General features: G+C 43.6%; 1 protein-coding gene across 1 annotated transcript in view; it reads left to right on the top strand.

Annotated features, from left to right (window-relative positions):
• The first annotated feature begins 502 nt into the window (after positions 1–502).
• CSRNP3 (cysteine and serine rich nuclear protein 3) overlaps positions 503–15,232 on the top strand; it is an 86,270-nt gene continuing 71,540 nt past the window's right edge. Inside the window, exon 1 of the mRNA XM_084829696.1 lies at positions 503–647. Within this exon, the coding sequence (XP_084685822.1) occupies positions 503–647 (145 nt within the window). The remainder of the gene's footprint in view (positions 648–15,232) is intronic.

The following is a 15,232-nucleotide window of genomic DNA, read 5'->3' on the forward strand; positions in this document are numbered from 1 at the left end:
CGGTGATGGGATAGTATCCTCCACCACACCTGAGAGAAGCAGTGTAGTTTTGGACGTGGAGAACAGGCTGTGTGGCACACACAGCTCTATCCTCCAACAGAGGGGGGCTCAGGACAAATGACTAGGGAAATGCTGCTGCTGCCCCACAGCATCTGCCATTGCTTCACTGCCTAATGGTAGGGCCACCCTGGTCTGAGCCAGGCCATAGATCTGATTGTTCCTCTCAAAGTTACACATCTACACACATACTTACACTTCAATCACGGGAGTAAAGTTCTGTATGTAACAAAGTGTGTTCAAGTTTAGTTTTTAATTCCACTTTGACTGCTGGTAAAAGTACCATTATCCAGGGAGAAGCAGAAGCCAAAAGTGTTTGCAAACCTCCCCCCCCCCCCGCTCCAGCAATGACTTTGAAGATCTTGATAGCATGGTCAGCGGTCGAATGTTTTCATGCTTCATTTCTCCTGTTCCTCTGACAGGTACATGTGACAATGCTGAAGCTATGAGTGGAATTTTAATGAGGAAGTTTGAAGAAGTTGGCGGCTCCTCAGTCTTCTCTGTGTGGGAATCAGATGATGAAGTTTCTAGCGGCAAAAGCGCTGACGATGGTGATAGTGTCAGTCTGTCCACTTCACATGGTTTTATTCGTAAGTACTAAAGTAGGAGATGCTAGGCAGGGTGGAGTCATACTCTTTATAAGTGACTATTTATCACAATGTTTTTACTTCAGAATATTTTTTCCCACTTAAATACGTATGTAAAACCAACATAGGACAAACGTCCAGTCAAAGCTTTAAAGTACAGAATTAAAAGTTATTACAAATGTGAGAAATTTTCTGACATGAAGGAAAATTCAAAAACGGTGGGTGTCATCAGGCCCCATGAAGATCATCGTTGTGGTGGTTGTTTTCCCCCATAGACTTCAATGCTATGTAGATGGCAGAATAATGATTTATTTTGAATACTTCTGTTAGCTTTGTAAAGTTCTGTGATGATCAGCTAGTTGGCTTGCTTTTAATTAATGGATTAATTAATTAGCCAGTTAATATGAGCACCATAGCATCTGGATGCTGGTGATACTTTAATTTTTAATAATATGTAACAAAACTGACATTTTTTTTCAGCTAAACTAAAACAATGAATTTTTTCCTGATGAGCAAATTATTATCTTAAAGTAAAACAAATCCATAAACTCTAAATATTCTTTCTTGGGTGTTTCAACATTTCCACCGAAAATATGCACTGTGTGATTAATCAACCAATTAACTATTTATTCATGGATTGTTGCCTTCAGCCCCAGAGCCTAATGGATTTGTAGAGAGAATGGATTGTATCCAGATTATCTGTGAGCGGAACTCCACCCATAGGCACACCTTCTAGAGGAAGGGAGGGGAGTGATTTTAGCTGATTCCTCCATCCTACTTCACCCTCCTTTGCCCCCCCCGCAAACCTGCTCTGTAGGGTTGGGGACCCCTGGAATAGTGTGAGAGATTGTGCTGGGGGCTGCAGATGGAAGAAGGAATCAGTAAAAATCACCTCCCCTCTCCTTCCTCTGGTGGGAATCTCTGCTGGATCTCAGTGCTTTCTGTGAATGAAAGGAGTTCTTCCATCTGTGGAAAGGCAAGTCTGGATCCATCAGAATATGATAATGTATGGATAGCAAATAATATACTTGTATGATTAACATGGTTTTAGTTATAGAAGACTTTCACCAATTTAATCTGGTGGTTTCTTTCAGATGATGACCTCTTAATCATGATTATGTAATCATGCTATCATAATTTCAGAATGACTACAGCAGTATGCTATGCTTAGGGTTGCTGTAGAATATCGTTAGGGTCAATATCCAACATCATGTGCGTGGTCTTCTGCTTGTGCAATGAGACTTCCCCTTCTCTCATCCCTGCTACAGCTGGAGCATCCCTCTGGAGGAGATTTTAAGGAAATCACCCCGTTCTGTTGATGGAAGCTATTCCATCAGAGGGATGACTTAATTGTATTTCACTCTTGGAGTCTTTGGTTAAAAACACTTCACCATCACTTGCTCTGGCTCTGTAGTGCATTGCACTTGTTTGGTAGAGTAATGGGCGGACCACTGGTAGAGAGGACTACGGTCTTCTTTAGCCCCATTACATGGCATCTGAAATTTTTAGGCCACTGGAACATGAGGTGATGGTGGTGCAGATCTGTGCTCGCCTTAGTTGTTTTGGAGTTGGCTTTCTCCAGCAGGAACTAGAATCAATTAACTCTGCTAGGATACTTTCTTTAACTGTGGTAACTCAGGCAATCTGCCCACCAGTTAAAGTGGAACAGTAGGTTCAGCCTGCCTATAACTCTAATTGTTTATCCATACGCTTAATAGATTTCACTTGAACATAGTGTACCATGCCAGGAAAGCTTGTGATTTAAATAAATGGAAAGTTCTAATGTTCTCTACAACAAGGTCTGGAAGGATGAAACTTGGAGACATCAAGACCCTCCTTTCTACTAAAAACAACGCTTCCTTAAATAAAACATTGGAAACCCACATGTTGCAACTAGTTTCCCATTGATTACCATAAAACCAAGTATTGATTCTGCTACTGGCCAATGTGATTATTGCTGTTGTGATGTTGACAAGGAAGTGCATAACTGACTGTGATTACCCTCAATTCGACAAAGGATGTAGACAGAATTTTAAGCCTACAATAAATATTTTGTTAAATTGTCAAAAATAGCCTGCAATTTTAGCTTGCCTGTATTTTAAAATTCAGCACACCTCATTCAAGGAGTTGGATTTCCGTTTAGAGTATGGGGCACCCACAAAAGCTTGCTGTGGGTTTTATAAGCTGATATTCATATTATGGAGGTGTTCATGCATCTCATCTGGGGGAAAAAAATTAGGATGACGGTACTGTTGCATTGCACACAGTCAAGCATGTTGATTGTAACAGCTACTGATATTTTGCATTTAATACCACAACGCTTTTAGATCTCAGAGACGACTTGGCTTTCCACTTAAATCCACCCAAGCATTTCCAACACAAAACCCCAGGCTAGTGAGTGATTTCCCAGCAGATCTTCCCCATTATGCCATTGCTATGTCATGACTAGCTTTCCACTTTTTGCAGTTTCCATGGCAACCATGATCTTTGATCTGCGAAGAATAATAATGCATCGCTAAGAGGTATAAAACATTTTTGGAACATAAAGTGTGGTTCCCTCAAAGGAATAGATTGCAGACAGCAGGGCACTTATCATTAATCAGTACCATAATTGCAAGAACGCTGTATAAATATGAATTCCTGTTGATGGCAGACAGCAAACCATGTCTACTAATTTCCTAGGCTCCACAGAAAAATTTGAAAATACGGGAAGCCTTCTACAATAGCAACATCATTAGCCGGCATTCAGTTACCTCTGCTAGCTGCTGCTGTTGCCACTTCTGCTACAAACACTAATGAAAGAATAGCATGAAGGAGTCTTTGGTGCAATAATGAGGGCATGAGAAGGATTCTAGAGGCAACTGGAAGACGCTGACAAGGGGTGTTGGGTAGGGTAGCAGAGGAAACATGTGAGAGTTTGCTGCTTGTATTGGGGTGATATTGTTAAATGCTCAGAGCCAGCTCCAGAGTTGGAGGAGCCCCTTCCTGTTTTTACCCAGTGGCAGCAGTGCACCCTGATTGTTGCTGTGTGGCAGCAGCATTCCTCCGACCCGTTGCAGGGCAGCTGCCATTCAAAGTTCCCACAGTGCTCTGGAGTGACACTATGTTGGGAGCATTGTGGGGAAATTAAAATAGTGGCTGGTGTGAGCCATGCTGGGGTGATGGGGACTCAGCAGCAGCCCAGCCTGTACATGCGCGAGGAAAGGGTCATGAAGAAGTTTGAGGACTAACCACTTCCTCTACCCAGGGACAGCTGTAAACTGGTTGTAACGGCAGAACTTGCCTTTTGTAGTGAAGGACCTTGATCAATGATTGCTAGCTTGAGCATATTGCAATAGGAGGGACAAGGTCCAAAGGGGGCTTCTAGGCCTTGGTTAAATTCCTACTGTTGATTTTAGGCACAGTGAATTAATTAATTTTGTACTGTCCCTTCAAATACAAGCCAGCCTTCAAACCTCCCCATCACTCTTTTCCCTTGGACTAGTATTAGCCTTGGTATAGGCCTGTGTTTAGAGCCCTGCCATGGATGTGTATATAAGTCTGTTTAATAAACCAGTAATGTATATAGTCAGTGTTTACCTGTGGGGAGCCTGAATTCAGTAAGCAAGGTTCAACAGACAACACAATGATGTTATCATAGCACTCCAGGCCTCAGAGGCCTTTGAATCTGTCATACTTCTCCTATAGTCACTAGAGACCTCCCTGCCCCTTGGATGACTCTATGGGGTGGTAGGAGCAACAGAAAGAGACCTACCTGCTCTGGGAGAGTCATGGCAAGCTTTGAGGGATCAAGTGTGCTCCAATGACACAAAAAGGGATTGTACCTATCATCCTCTCTGCTAGGATGGCCATGTGTCCTACTTTACAGAGGACAAACTTCGTTTTGAAGGGCTATGAGAGGATGGTCCTCTATTTGAAGGGTTGTCCAGTCCAAAACCCATTTAAAGATAAAGAAGGAAGGGAGCACAGGGCCTTGAAGTTGTCCATCAACAATTAGCACCTGGGTCAGAACAGCTGACCGAGGAGGCACATGACTCACCAGGTCACAGTCATCTCCACTATGGTCAGATGTATTGTATTTCTATTTAAGTTACAGTACCTGGGCAAGTTTGCACAACACAACAGCCCACTGTAGGTTTAATTTACCTGCAAGGAGCTACAGTGTGTGCCGGCCGCCATTACAAATATGCAAGGCCTGGCTGGGAGTTGCTGTGGCTTTTTGTGTTGTCTGAACCTAGGGTTCAACCGTCCTGGCATAACCCTAAAACAGACTGTGGGTTATACGAGAGTTGTTTAACCCTCAAATAACCCCCACCAGCCATGTTCACACAACGCGACAAGCCACAGCAACCCCATGGTCAAGGCTTGCATATTCATAATGGTGCCCCAAGGGTTTATTAACCCAAGCTGGGCTGTTGTGTCATCTGCACCAGGTCATTATTTCTGAATTTGCATCTATACATATAACTTAGCATATGCAAGTGTTGTGTAAATCTGAGTCCTGTTTTCCGCTCTTATATTGACGATTCCTAAGTGGCCACCCTATCTACATCCCTCAGAACCTTCCCCCTTCGCATTATTTACCAGAGATGGCAAAGACAATCCTATCTGGGCTGTGTGGGGGTACAGGCTGCTGAGAGGCCTTCATCAACGCCGCTGTGTGTATACGATGCAGCCACAGCATCTGAGTCGCATGAGAACTACGGATCCCATTGCATCATGATACCTTGGTCTCATCACACAGTAGAAGATTCAGAACTGAGCCATTTAAAAAACAGATCCATTTTATATTCCTACAGATTCAATAAATCCAGTTTTTGTTCAATCTAATCTGAATCAGAAAGGGGGGGGAATCTGTCTGTCTCTGTTTTTTAATTACAAGTAGGGCAGTGCCCACAGGGCCAACCAAAGACATTCTGCTTCCTGAGTTGCACCAGCAAATGCTGCCCTCCTCCTCCCCTTTGCCCCATGCTGGAATGACTTGCTGGCTCTATATCACATGCTGCTGTTCATCCTCCTCTAGTTTTTGCTACTGCAGTAGTGGCCAATGGAGGGTGGTGACTCCGATGACATGGGGTGGTTCAGTACCTCGGACAGCTCCTTTAGAGTTCTGAATGGTTCTGACTGAAACCCAGAGCGGATTCACCACCCCACCGACATCAGAGCCACCAGCCTGGCACTGGCACAGATGCTCCTACAAGCTCTCCAAGGCCATCTTGCGCCATGTTGCCTTGCTCAGAGAGGACCTTGCCTCATGATGTAGGACCCTTCCTCAGAATGAGGCATTGGGACAGGGCGAGATAATGCTAGAGAGCCCTAAGGGCACTGCTGGCTGCTTTGTTGCAGTGGTAAGCTGTTAGACTATAAACAGTACTTCTGCCATGTTGGCAGTGTGGGCACTCTTCAGGGCCACCTTGATGCACAATGCCTCACGCTGAGGAAGGGCTCTACCTTGTGAAGCAGGGTCCCTCTCAGAGTGAGTCATTGGGAAGATGGGGTGAGATGGCCCTCTCGAGCAGGGGTGAGCAGAAGGTAAATCTCCAGTTGTTTGGGACTCTTCTCCCAGAAGCCTCTGCCAGCAAGCCAATGGTCAGGAATGCTTGGGGTTGAAGTTCAAAACATCTGGAGATCTACTTTCTGCCCATGCCTGCTCTAGAGCCCTAAGCCCTAAGAAAAATGAAATGTGTGGATAATGAATTGTAGTTGTGTTCACCAATATTTTCACTAGCAGGATTTCCAAATTTACTTATGTCATTGGTCATTCTGGAAATTCTCACATGCCCATGAAGTCACAATTAGAAACTATGCTTTAGGCTTTACTGCAAATATTCCCAATCAGAAGTCTTCAGGAGGGCCAAAATAAGTGGTCAGCCAGTAGATATAGGAGAAATGGATATGCTGATAGCCTTAATGCTCTGTGGGTCTTTGAGAAGGATTAGATAAAAACATGGATGTGATGGATATGTGGCTGCCATTTGTGAATTATTGGAATAATGGTTTGGATCTTAAATTGCTTTTTTGCTTCTACAAAAAGCAGGGATTTCTGCCAGCTCTCCCATTCCACTGCAGTCCCCTGCACCCATTCCCAAGGGTCCTGCAACCCATAGGAGCAGATCCCTCCACTTTAAATTCAGTATGATAGGGGCATTCCTACGGGTGTGTCTTTCACCTGGCTGTGCCCTTGGTAATCTAGGTAACTAAAATAACTAACCTGCCTTTCCAACACATTAAAGTGCTAGAGCACTCTTTTGAGCCTTCAGAATTGGATTGCACTTCCTTTTTGCCAGTGGGAGTAACTACTCTTGATGATTATGCACTTCTCTGATGTTTGCGTACTTAGCTTCTGTGATGTTATATGAAGTCGCTTCTCTGATGTTGTGTGAAGTCGTGTCTCTGATCTTGTGTGAAGTCGCTTCTCTGATGTTTCATAACTTTGCTTCTTGTAACTTCGCTACTGTGATGCTTGCAGTAAGGGCTTAAGGGCAAAAAACCCTTATACGCATAAGGGCTTAATTGCAATAGCAATCTACCATGGTCTCTGGATCAAGGGTGCTGTCAAGATTCCCTTAGCCCCCACTTTACTTCAATGCCCAAACATACACAGACAAGAGGCTTCAGTCTATAGCTTTTAATCCATTACTTCACAGGGTCATACAGATGCAAATTCTCAGAGACTGTCTACAAAGGAATGCCTTCAGGGGATTCAAATGGGATTTATGAGAGTTGCCCACCATTTGAAGAAGAAGGTGGTCTGGCTAGCCTAACTTAAGCGGGGGAGGTCTGTCTCTTCTCATGAGGCCTCTAAGCACAACTTTTCACATAAGGCCAATCGGGTAGACAATTTAAGTTCTGCCCCTGCCTTCTCTGTCTTTGCTCTGCGTCTGCATTAGGGATGGTGGAGAATTCCGCCATGAATTTCTCCCCCCGAAACCCATGGCGGAACGGCCTCCCACCCCCCACCACCCGCGGAATCCCCCCGGGATGAAGCTTACCTGGAGCGGCTCCGGCGGCAGCTCCAGCGGTGGCTCCGGCAGCGGCAGCTGGTCTCTTGGCCAGCTGCTGCGGCTGTTGTAGCGGCCGCCATTTGCGTCCTTCCAGGCTGCCATGATAGGCTACGTAAGTATTTACGTAGCCTATCACGGTAAAGGTAGCCACGCAAATGGTGTAGCGGCTGCCATTGGCGTAGTTGCCTTTACGTAAATACTTTACGTAAATACTTACGTAGCCTATCACGGCAAAGAGCATGGGCGCAAACGGCATAGCGGCTGCTGTTTGCGCCCCTGCCCTTTGCTGTGATAGGCTACGTAAATACTTACGTAGCCTATCATGGCAGCCTGGAAGGACACAAGTGGCGGCCGCTACAACGGCTGCCATTTGCGTCCGCAGCAGCCCAGCTGCAGCCAGAACTCCGGCTGCAGCTGGCCCCAGCCGGAGGCTCAGCGGACCTGCCACGGAGCGAAGCCAGCCAGGGAGGATTCTAGGGGGAGTGACGGAGCGCCTCCCCCCCACCATGGATGCCCCAGCGCAGAACCAGGTAGGTGTTTCGTACATTCCTATGCATCTAGCATCTATTACGTCATCTTCCCCAAACCCCGCCTCCTCCTGTTCACTGCTTCTCTCGGGGGGGGGGTAAGGAGGGACCCTCATGCTCAGCCATCTGGATGTTTGTAACCTGAGAAGCAGGCCTACTCATATCTGGACTAGCCTGGGAAAACACCTCTCCCATGTCTGACGGTTCTCCTTCAGAATCTGAACAGCTATTCAACTCCCTGTGTTCAGAAACACTCCTGACAGGTGCAGAGAAGTCTGTCACTGCGAGCAGGGAGAACTGCCCAAGGAAGGAGAAAGGGGAGTTGGAAGCTATATCTCCGCAACAGTTTGCTGGAATGGGGCAAAATGGGGGGGTGTCTCATGAGGAGCCTTCAGATTCCGCACTGGAGAATCGGGGATTTTGGCTTCTTCATGCGAAAGTGCGCACATTGAGGAAAAGTGTGTGTGTGGAGGGGGGGGGGTGTAACTCTGTGACAGTTTGCTGGAATGGAATTGTGAATTAGTTACTCTCCATTCATAATCATGTAGTAGCAGGGCAGGAGCCTGGACAGGGATGGGGAAACAAGCCTGTCTCATTGGTTGAGCAGCCCCTGCCAGGCTGATGACATTCAGTTCTACTCTCCCCACCCAACCTGGAAATATGCTCTTTTCAAGCATTGTGCAACTGGTGAAAACCGGATTTTAAAGGTTTGGTACACTCGGCTGTTCTTGCTTTGTGTGTCCCTGGCAGACCAAAGCCAATTCCATGAAAATCCAGATAATACTCCAATGCTCTTCTCATTCCGTTGTTGTGAAGATCCCCCCCTCCCCGCCCCAGTGGTATTCAGCAAGAGATGGACAGGTAAAGCTGAATTATTCATTCGGATTATCTTGGAACTACCCTGCTTTACTGGACCAGTCACCAATATATATCATTGTTGGCTCCCAAATGTTCTAAAACACCTAATCAAAAATTAACCAATATACTTGAACATGCATTGAATAATTTAGAATATTGAATAAATGATAAGAAATCATGATCTTCTCATTGATATTTTATAACCATTTAATAACCATTAAAAGAAGGATAACTTCAAACAATTATTAGACTTTTTTCCCTTTAATTACAAATGTAAAGGAGTTGTGGTGGAGAATTCCAATACATTTTAACAAAGACCCCCCAAAACCACCAGCCATGACTTTCACACACTCTGAACCTGGAGCAGGGAAGAGACTCAGGTATCAACAGGAGATCACCACCACTAAACGTAAGGACACAGAACACAGACATAAAGGAACCTCATAAAAGATTGCAGATTGAATTTGCAAGCTACTCAGTGCAATCAATGTTAGCAATATAAAATAATTAAAATGAACATTTTTACCAGATGTGCCATCTGATTTTATTAAAGTTGAGAACACTAAAATTTATTGATTTTGCTTACCTGTCTTACCTGGTTATCGAGGTAGTGTTGTTTTATTGTTAAAAAAGAAGCCATTCATTTTCCTGAATTAAACAACAAATAAAGCCTATTCTGAAAATGCTATAGTGTAAATTATAGTATTTCCATTACTTTGATGGATCTGAATTACTCCTCAATGTTATATTTTCAAAAATACGGGAATCAATCATTATTTGTTTCTTTGTCCCTGCAGTCCTAGGTGCAACCTGCGTGGCATCTGGTAGAGCTTGATCCAATCAAGGCAGGGTGTCTGAGGGCCCTTAGGATGCTGTGGACCTCTGGATCATAGAGTTTTCTAAGCATATGTATTTGGGTGACATTTTTGTTGGAAGCTACTTGTGCATGGGAAAAGTGCCATGCTAAGAATTAATTGGTTTATACAATTGAAGAGGTGACAACGGTGGTGCATTATTTATTTATTACATTTCTAAACTGCCCAATAGCTGAAGCTCTCTGGGCAGTTCACAAAACTCAAAATCATAAAGTACAACATCATTATAAATCACAACATCAAAACCTTTAAAAGTTTAAAACAGAATAATTTTATCACAGCGATGTTGTGGTATAGCTGTGCTTCTGAACTGCCTTAAGAAACTGACATACTGGTTGTGTTTGCCTGTAACGCTAAGCCATGGTTGAGCATTATGTTCAAGAGCTTCTTGTGAAGCCCTAGGCTCACATACTCTCGCTCCCCTCTTCTCTCCCTGCATGATTCCTCTGACTTGTTGTTAGATACAAACCAGATATCGAGCTTCAAAACAAATTCTAGTCAATTGCTAAACAAGCCAACAACAAACCCTGGACAAACAACAAGTGTTTGTTTTAAACCATGATTTCTGTTTTGTATATTGCAACAAGCAGGGAATCAGGAAAGTGAACTAAGAAATGTGTTAGGAGCCTCTTTTCAGCCAAATGAGGAGGAGGGGGTGGGGAAGTACATAAGCCTGAGGCTTCACTTGAGCTCACAGAGGCTCATGCACATAATGCTAAATCCTGACTTAGTGTTACGTACAAACCAGCACATGATTTCTTAGAACTTATTCTGATTCTTGCTACATTGCTAGGCCTCTTCAGGTGTTCCTGGAGGACAGATGGGGATGCCTGGCACAGTCCTTTCCAGTCCCAACCTCCCTGTGTTGATGGGGCAGGTCTAAAGAAAGGCTGTAACCATGTGTGACTAAACATAATTACAGTACTCAACAGATTCAGGGACCCTGTGCAGTCAGACCTTCCCCATCAACATGGAAAGGTTAGGAGTGGAATGGATGGGGACGGAGTGTACATCCCATCTGCCTCCATGATGACAACTGTTGAATGCCTGAAAAGGGCTTAACCAGCAGTCATTATACCATAATGCTCCACAGCTCAATTTGAGATAAAGTTAGCCACTACCAAGTCCCATTGATGACAATGGGACTTGAAGATAGTTATGAGTAACTGGTTCCATTGGTTTCAGTGGAGTTTTTCTCATGACCAACTCTTCCTATATTGGAGTCTTTGTTTTATTGAAAAGATCTGAGAGTGATTGAAATGGGGGGTGGAGGGGGGGAAGATTCTTCTTGTAGGCTTTATGATGAAAATGTTGGGAGCGTATTCATTAATTATCTGGGGGGTGGATTTTTTAATTAAAGGTTTGTGCAGAGCTTTTTCGACACATTCTTTCAGTTGTGCAGGGCGTTTATGAGAGAAACTGTACTGTTCCCTTTCTTTGTCATTGTTTGGGTGGCTTGCCCATTATAGAAAGAGGGCACAACCCCCATCTTAAGGGAACCACAGAGCATTATGCTGCATGCATTCTCAGAAGATATGAATGCTCACAAGTGTATGGTTCGTTACCATGGCAGTTTACCCATGGCAATTTTTTGCTTTTAAAATTGTTATCTCTTACCATCATCCTCATGCTATCCTGCTACAGGCTGACTAGTTAAGTAGCACTGTTTTGTTTCGTATCAAAACATGTGAACAAGACCGATGAGAATTTTTTTCCCTCTGAGTCTTCTCAGTAGTGACTTTGCTCTTGTGGCTGATTCATAATCCTAGACAACCACTACCAAGCCAGGACATGCTGTCTGAAGGAGAAAAAAAAAGATCTCTTCAGGTTGAAGCCTACACAAACAATATTACCTTTGCATAGAGTTTTTGCCCTACTTGTCAGAATTTGTCACGTCTTTTTTCTATCAGACAACCACTCTCCTTGCTCACCCTCAAAGATTATCTCCCCACCCCATCACATCAGATGGCAAACTCTCCTGCCTCCACAGTATATGGCAATGCTTTAGACTCTATTTTATTTTCCCCCATGGATTGGCCTTCTTCAGAAATGTCAACACCAATCACTGCTTTAATGGTATGTTAATCAGAGAGTAAGGGCAATCAGAGGCATTCTTTGATGTATGAGATGACTTTCGATTTTCAGAGTCAATCCTTCAAACTGAGAGCTGCAGATCTTGATTTCAGGTTATCCCCCTACCCCTCTTCTTCTTTTTCCATGTCACATTGAGGGACTGGGAGGAAATCTTGAGTCTTTGAAAGATGTGGAGTATACTTAATTATACAGGTGCTGCCTTTGCTCCACATAAAAGGGAGTAATTGCTAGGTGATTATAATTCTACTTCTCATTTTCCCCTGGTCACAACAGCAGAAGAGCTTTCCTCCACTGAACTGGCAAGCTTTAAAAGATTTTTTAAAAACACCAAAACACAAAAGTCCATTAAAAACTCACTGCTTCTAAAATAAATCATGAGTTGAAAGAAAAAAAAAAAAGTATGAACTTTCAGCTTGCAGTCTCATTCTTTAAGTGGTTATTACTCCATGGCAAACATCAGATGCCTTATTTATTTATGCCTGAATATCAACAATGAAAAATGTGGTAAAGATGAGACTCAGCTGTTTTATACTATGGTGTCATTTAATCCTACTTGCACAGTGAGGACAGCTGAATGGGAACCATCATAAGGTCCCTGACCTTGCAGCTGGCAAGCTGATACCATCCCACCTTTAGAATGTAGAAGGTTATTGGGTTGGGGCTACACTCTGAATACAATGAGCATAGATTTATAAATGTGAAGACATGGGATTATATAGACCTTTATTGCTTCAAAGGGAGGTTTGAATAAGCTTGTCATTTTTCTTCAGGTTGTTACAATGGAGACATGACAGTATGCGGAAACAAAATGATACAACAGCAAAAAACATCCCTCAAAACTGTCCAGTGGACCCATTGGGCAGAAAGGCAGTATAAGAATGGGAAATAGACAAAACAATAGAGGTTATTTAATTTATCTCTACAGCTTCTTTTCCCCTCTTCTGGGTCTATTATATTAAAACAGAATCCAAGGGTCGTCATGATGAATGATAAAAAAATGTAATACTAATTTAAAAGAATGGGTTGGATCCAGATTTAGTCAGAGTAGATCCATTGAAATCAGTGGGACTTAAATTAATCATGACTAACTTAAGTCCCATTGATTTCTGTGAGTCTACTCCAAGTATGACTATAACTGGATCCAACCTAATGTTAACTTAATTTAGGAAGTTGCATGAAAATAGCCTTAATTTACAGATGTTAATCCCTTATTATCCGTACAAATAACTGTACAAGCAGTGTTTCTCAAACTTCTTGACCTCCGTTTCCTACACTTATGTTGGAATGCCATGCAGCAGGTTTTCCCAACTTGGTGCCCTCCAGATGTTTTGGACTACAACTCCCAGCATTCCTGACAATTGGCCATGCTAGCTAGGGCTGATGAGAGCTGAAGTACACCAGGCTGGGGAAGGCTGCTATACACAGTTACCTGAGAGTAAGGTCCATTGAACTCAATCAGGCTTGCTCCTGAGTAGACATGTAGAGGATTGCACTGTTAATCTACCTTCTGCATCTTCATCCACCTGTCCAGCATGATACCCGTGGGCTGGCAAGGGACCTGACCATGTTGAAGAAACTTCTTTACCACAGGGGTGGGTAGACATCAGTCTTGTGGAATCTACTTTGTTTTTTACTAGAAACATGACATCCACAAAGTGTAGCCTGGTCCAAAAGACATACACCTAAACTGAAAGAATTCTGAGCCCAGGAAGTTATTTTGAATACCAAAATTTTGAATGGAGCTCACAAATCCATTCCTGGTTACCCCAAGCTTTCTTCATTTCAGCAGTATAATTTGTGGGGGTTGTCATTTTGTTGCAGCTATTGTTAAACAATTGGGAGTCAGAAATCCTTGCCAATAGACTGCAAATCACCCAGAGATCTCCCAGTAAATCCAGATCTACCTTCTGCCCACCCCAGCTCTATTAGCAGAATAACATGTGAATTGGCACTACAATGCAGACGTGCCTCTTGTCTCAGTTAAATCTCAGAGTGCATTGTATGGAAGCATCTAATAAGTGCCTGAATCTGTCCAAGGTTCATGCACCACTCTGCATGCAGCCTATGACTCTAGCCATTCCTTTACTGCAGGGGTGGCCAACACATGGGCCACAGGCCCCTTGTGGATCTTGCCACTCTTGTAGCCCCCCCCTCAATTGTTATTTTAAAAATGGTGTCTGTAGATGGATCAAAGGGTGCCAAAGGGATCAAAATTAGCTTGCAATTAGTTTGCAAAAATTAGCTCGCTATGGACACTTATTTTTGTTTCTTTTTCAGGGGTGCAGCTCACCGGCAGGGTGTGTGTGTGTGTGTGTGTGAGAGAGAGAGAAAATGGCCCCCAGACCTCCCGCAACTGCCTACCCCTGCTTTACTGATTTCAGTGTGAATCTCAGGTATCGATCCATAATCCTTTACGGGACTCCCCCTGAAGCAAATGGATCTGCTTTGGCATAATAGGGTTGCAGATTGAAGCCTCAGCTGTTTTCTCCCTTGGCTCTCTCCACACATGCAAGAGAAGACTGATCATCTCTTGGACAGTCTGATGAAAAGCATGATAACTCAGTGCTTCAGCAACATGTATAACTATGCTCTAGCCTGGCAAATTCCTGCTTCTCTTAATCCATCCTCAAGTATATCAACAACTCTTTATTTAGGCTTCCATACCTAGCGCTCTAATGAGGTCAGAAAGGTCAACACCAGCTGGCAGGAAAGGTCAGCATGAGGTTCTGAATTCATTCTTTTCCTGTAGGTTGGTATTCAGCGTGCGGAAATGTGCAAGCAGAGGGTTGATAGGCCAGCAGGGCGGCTGGGAGAAGGCTCACATTGTGTAGCAAAATAATGGCCTGGTTTGACAGGTAGTCTTCATTACCCTTTCCCATAGAACACACAGTAATTTCCACTGCATTTATAGTGGATTACCTGTGGGAAAGGATGTGGAGAGTTTGAATGGTTTTTAAAAAACCTTTGCTGCTCCCCAAATTAGTAGTGCAGCTAAATAATTCTAGACCCTGGACGGCATGGTTTTAAGGGTGGGGGGCTTTAGACAGGCATATGAAGCACAAAACTAACATTTTTCTTCATCCCCCCGCCCAACCACCATTCCATGATTTACAGCTGCTTCTACATCCTGATATGTTCAAATAATAACAACACCGTTTGCCAATGCTGATTTAAAAAGAAAAGAAAAAAAATACTCTGAGCCATGTGCAGTTTTGCATTTTAAACACATT

The sequence above is a fragment of the Heloderma suspectum genome, chromosome 1, assembly GCF_057233095.1.
Source record: "Heloderma suspectum isolate Gila_16-S chromosome 1, 16-S_ref, whole genome shotgun sequence".
NCBI lineage: Eukaryota > Metazoa > Chordata > Lepidosauria > Squamata > Helodermatidae > Heloderma > Heloderma suspectum.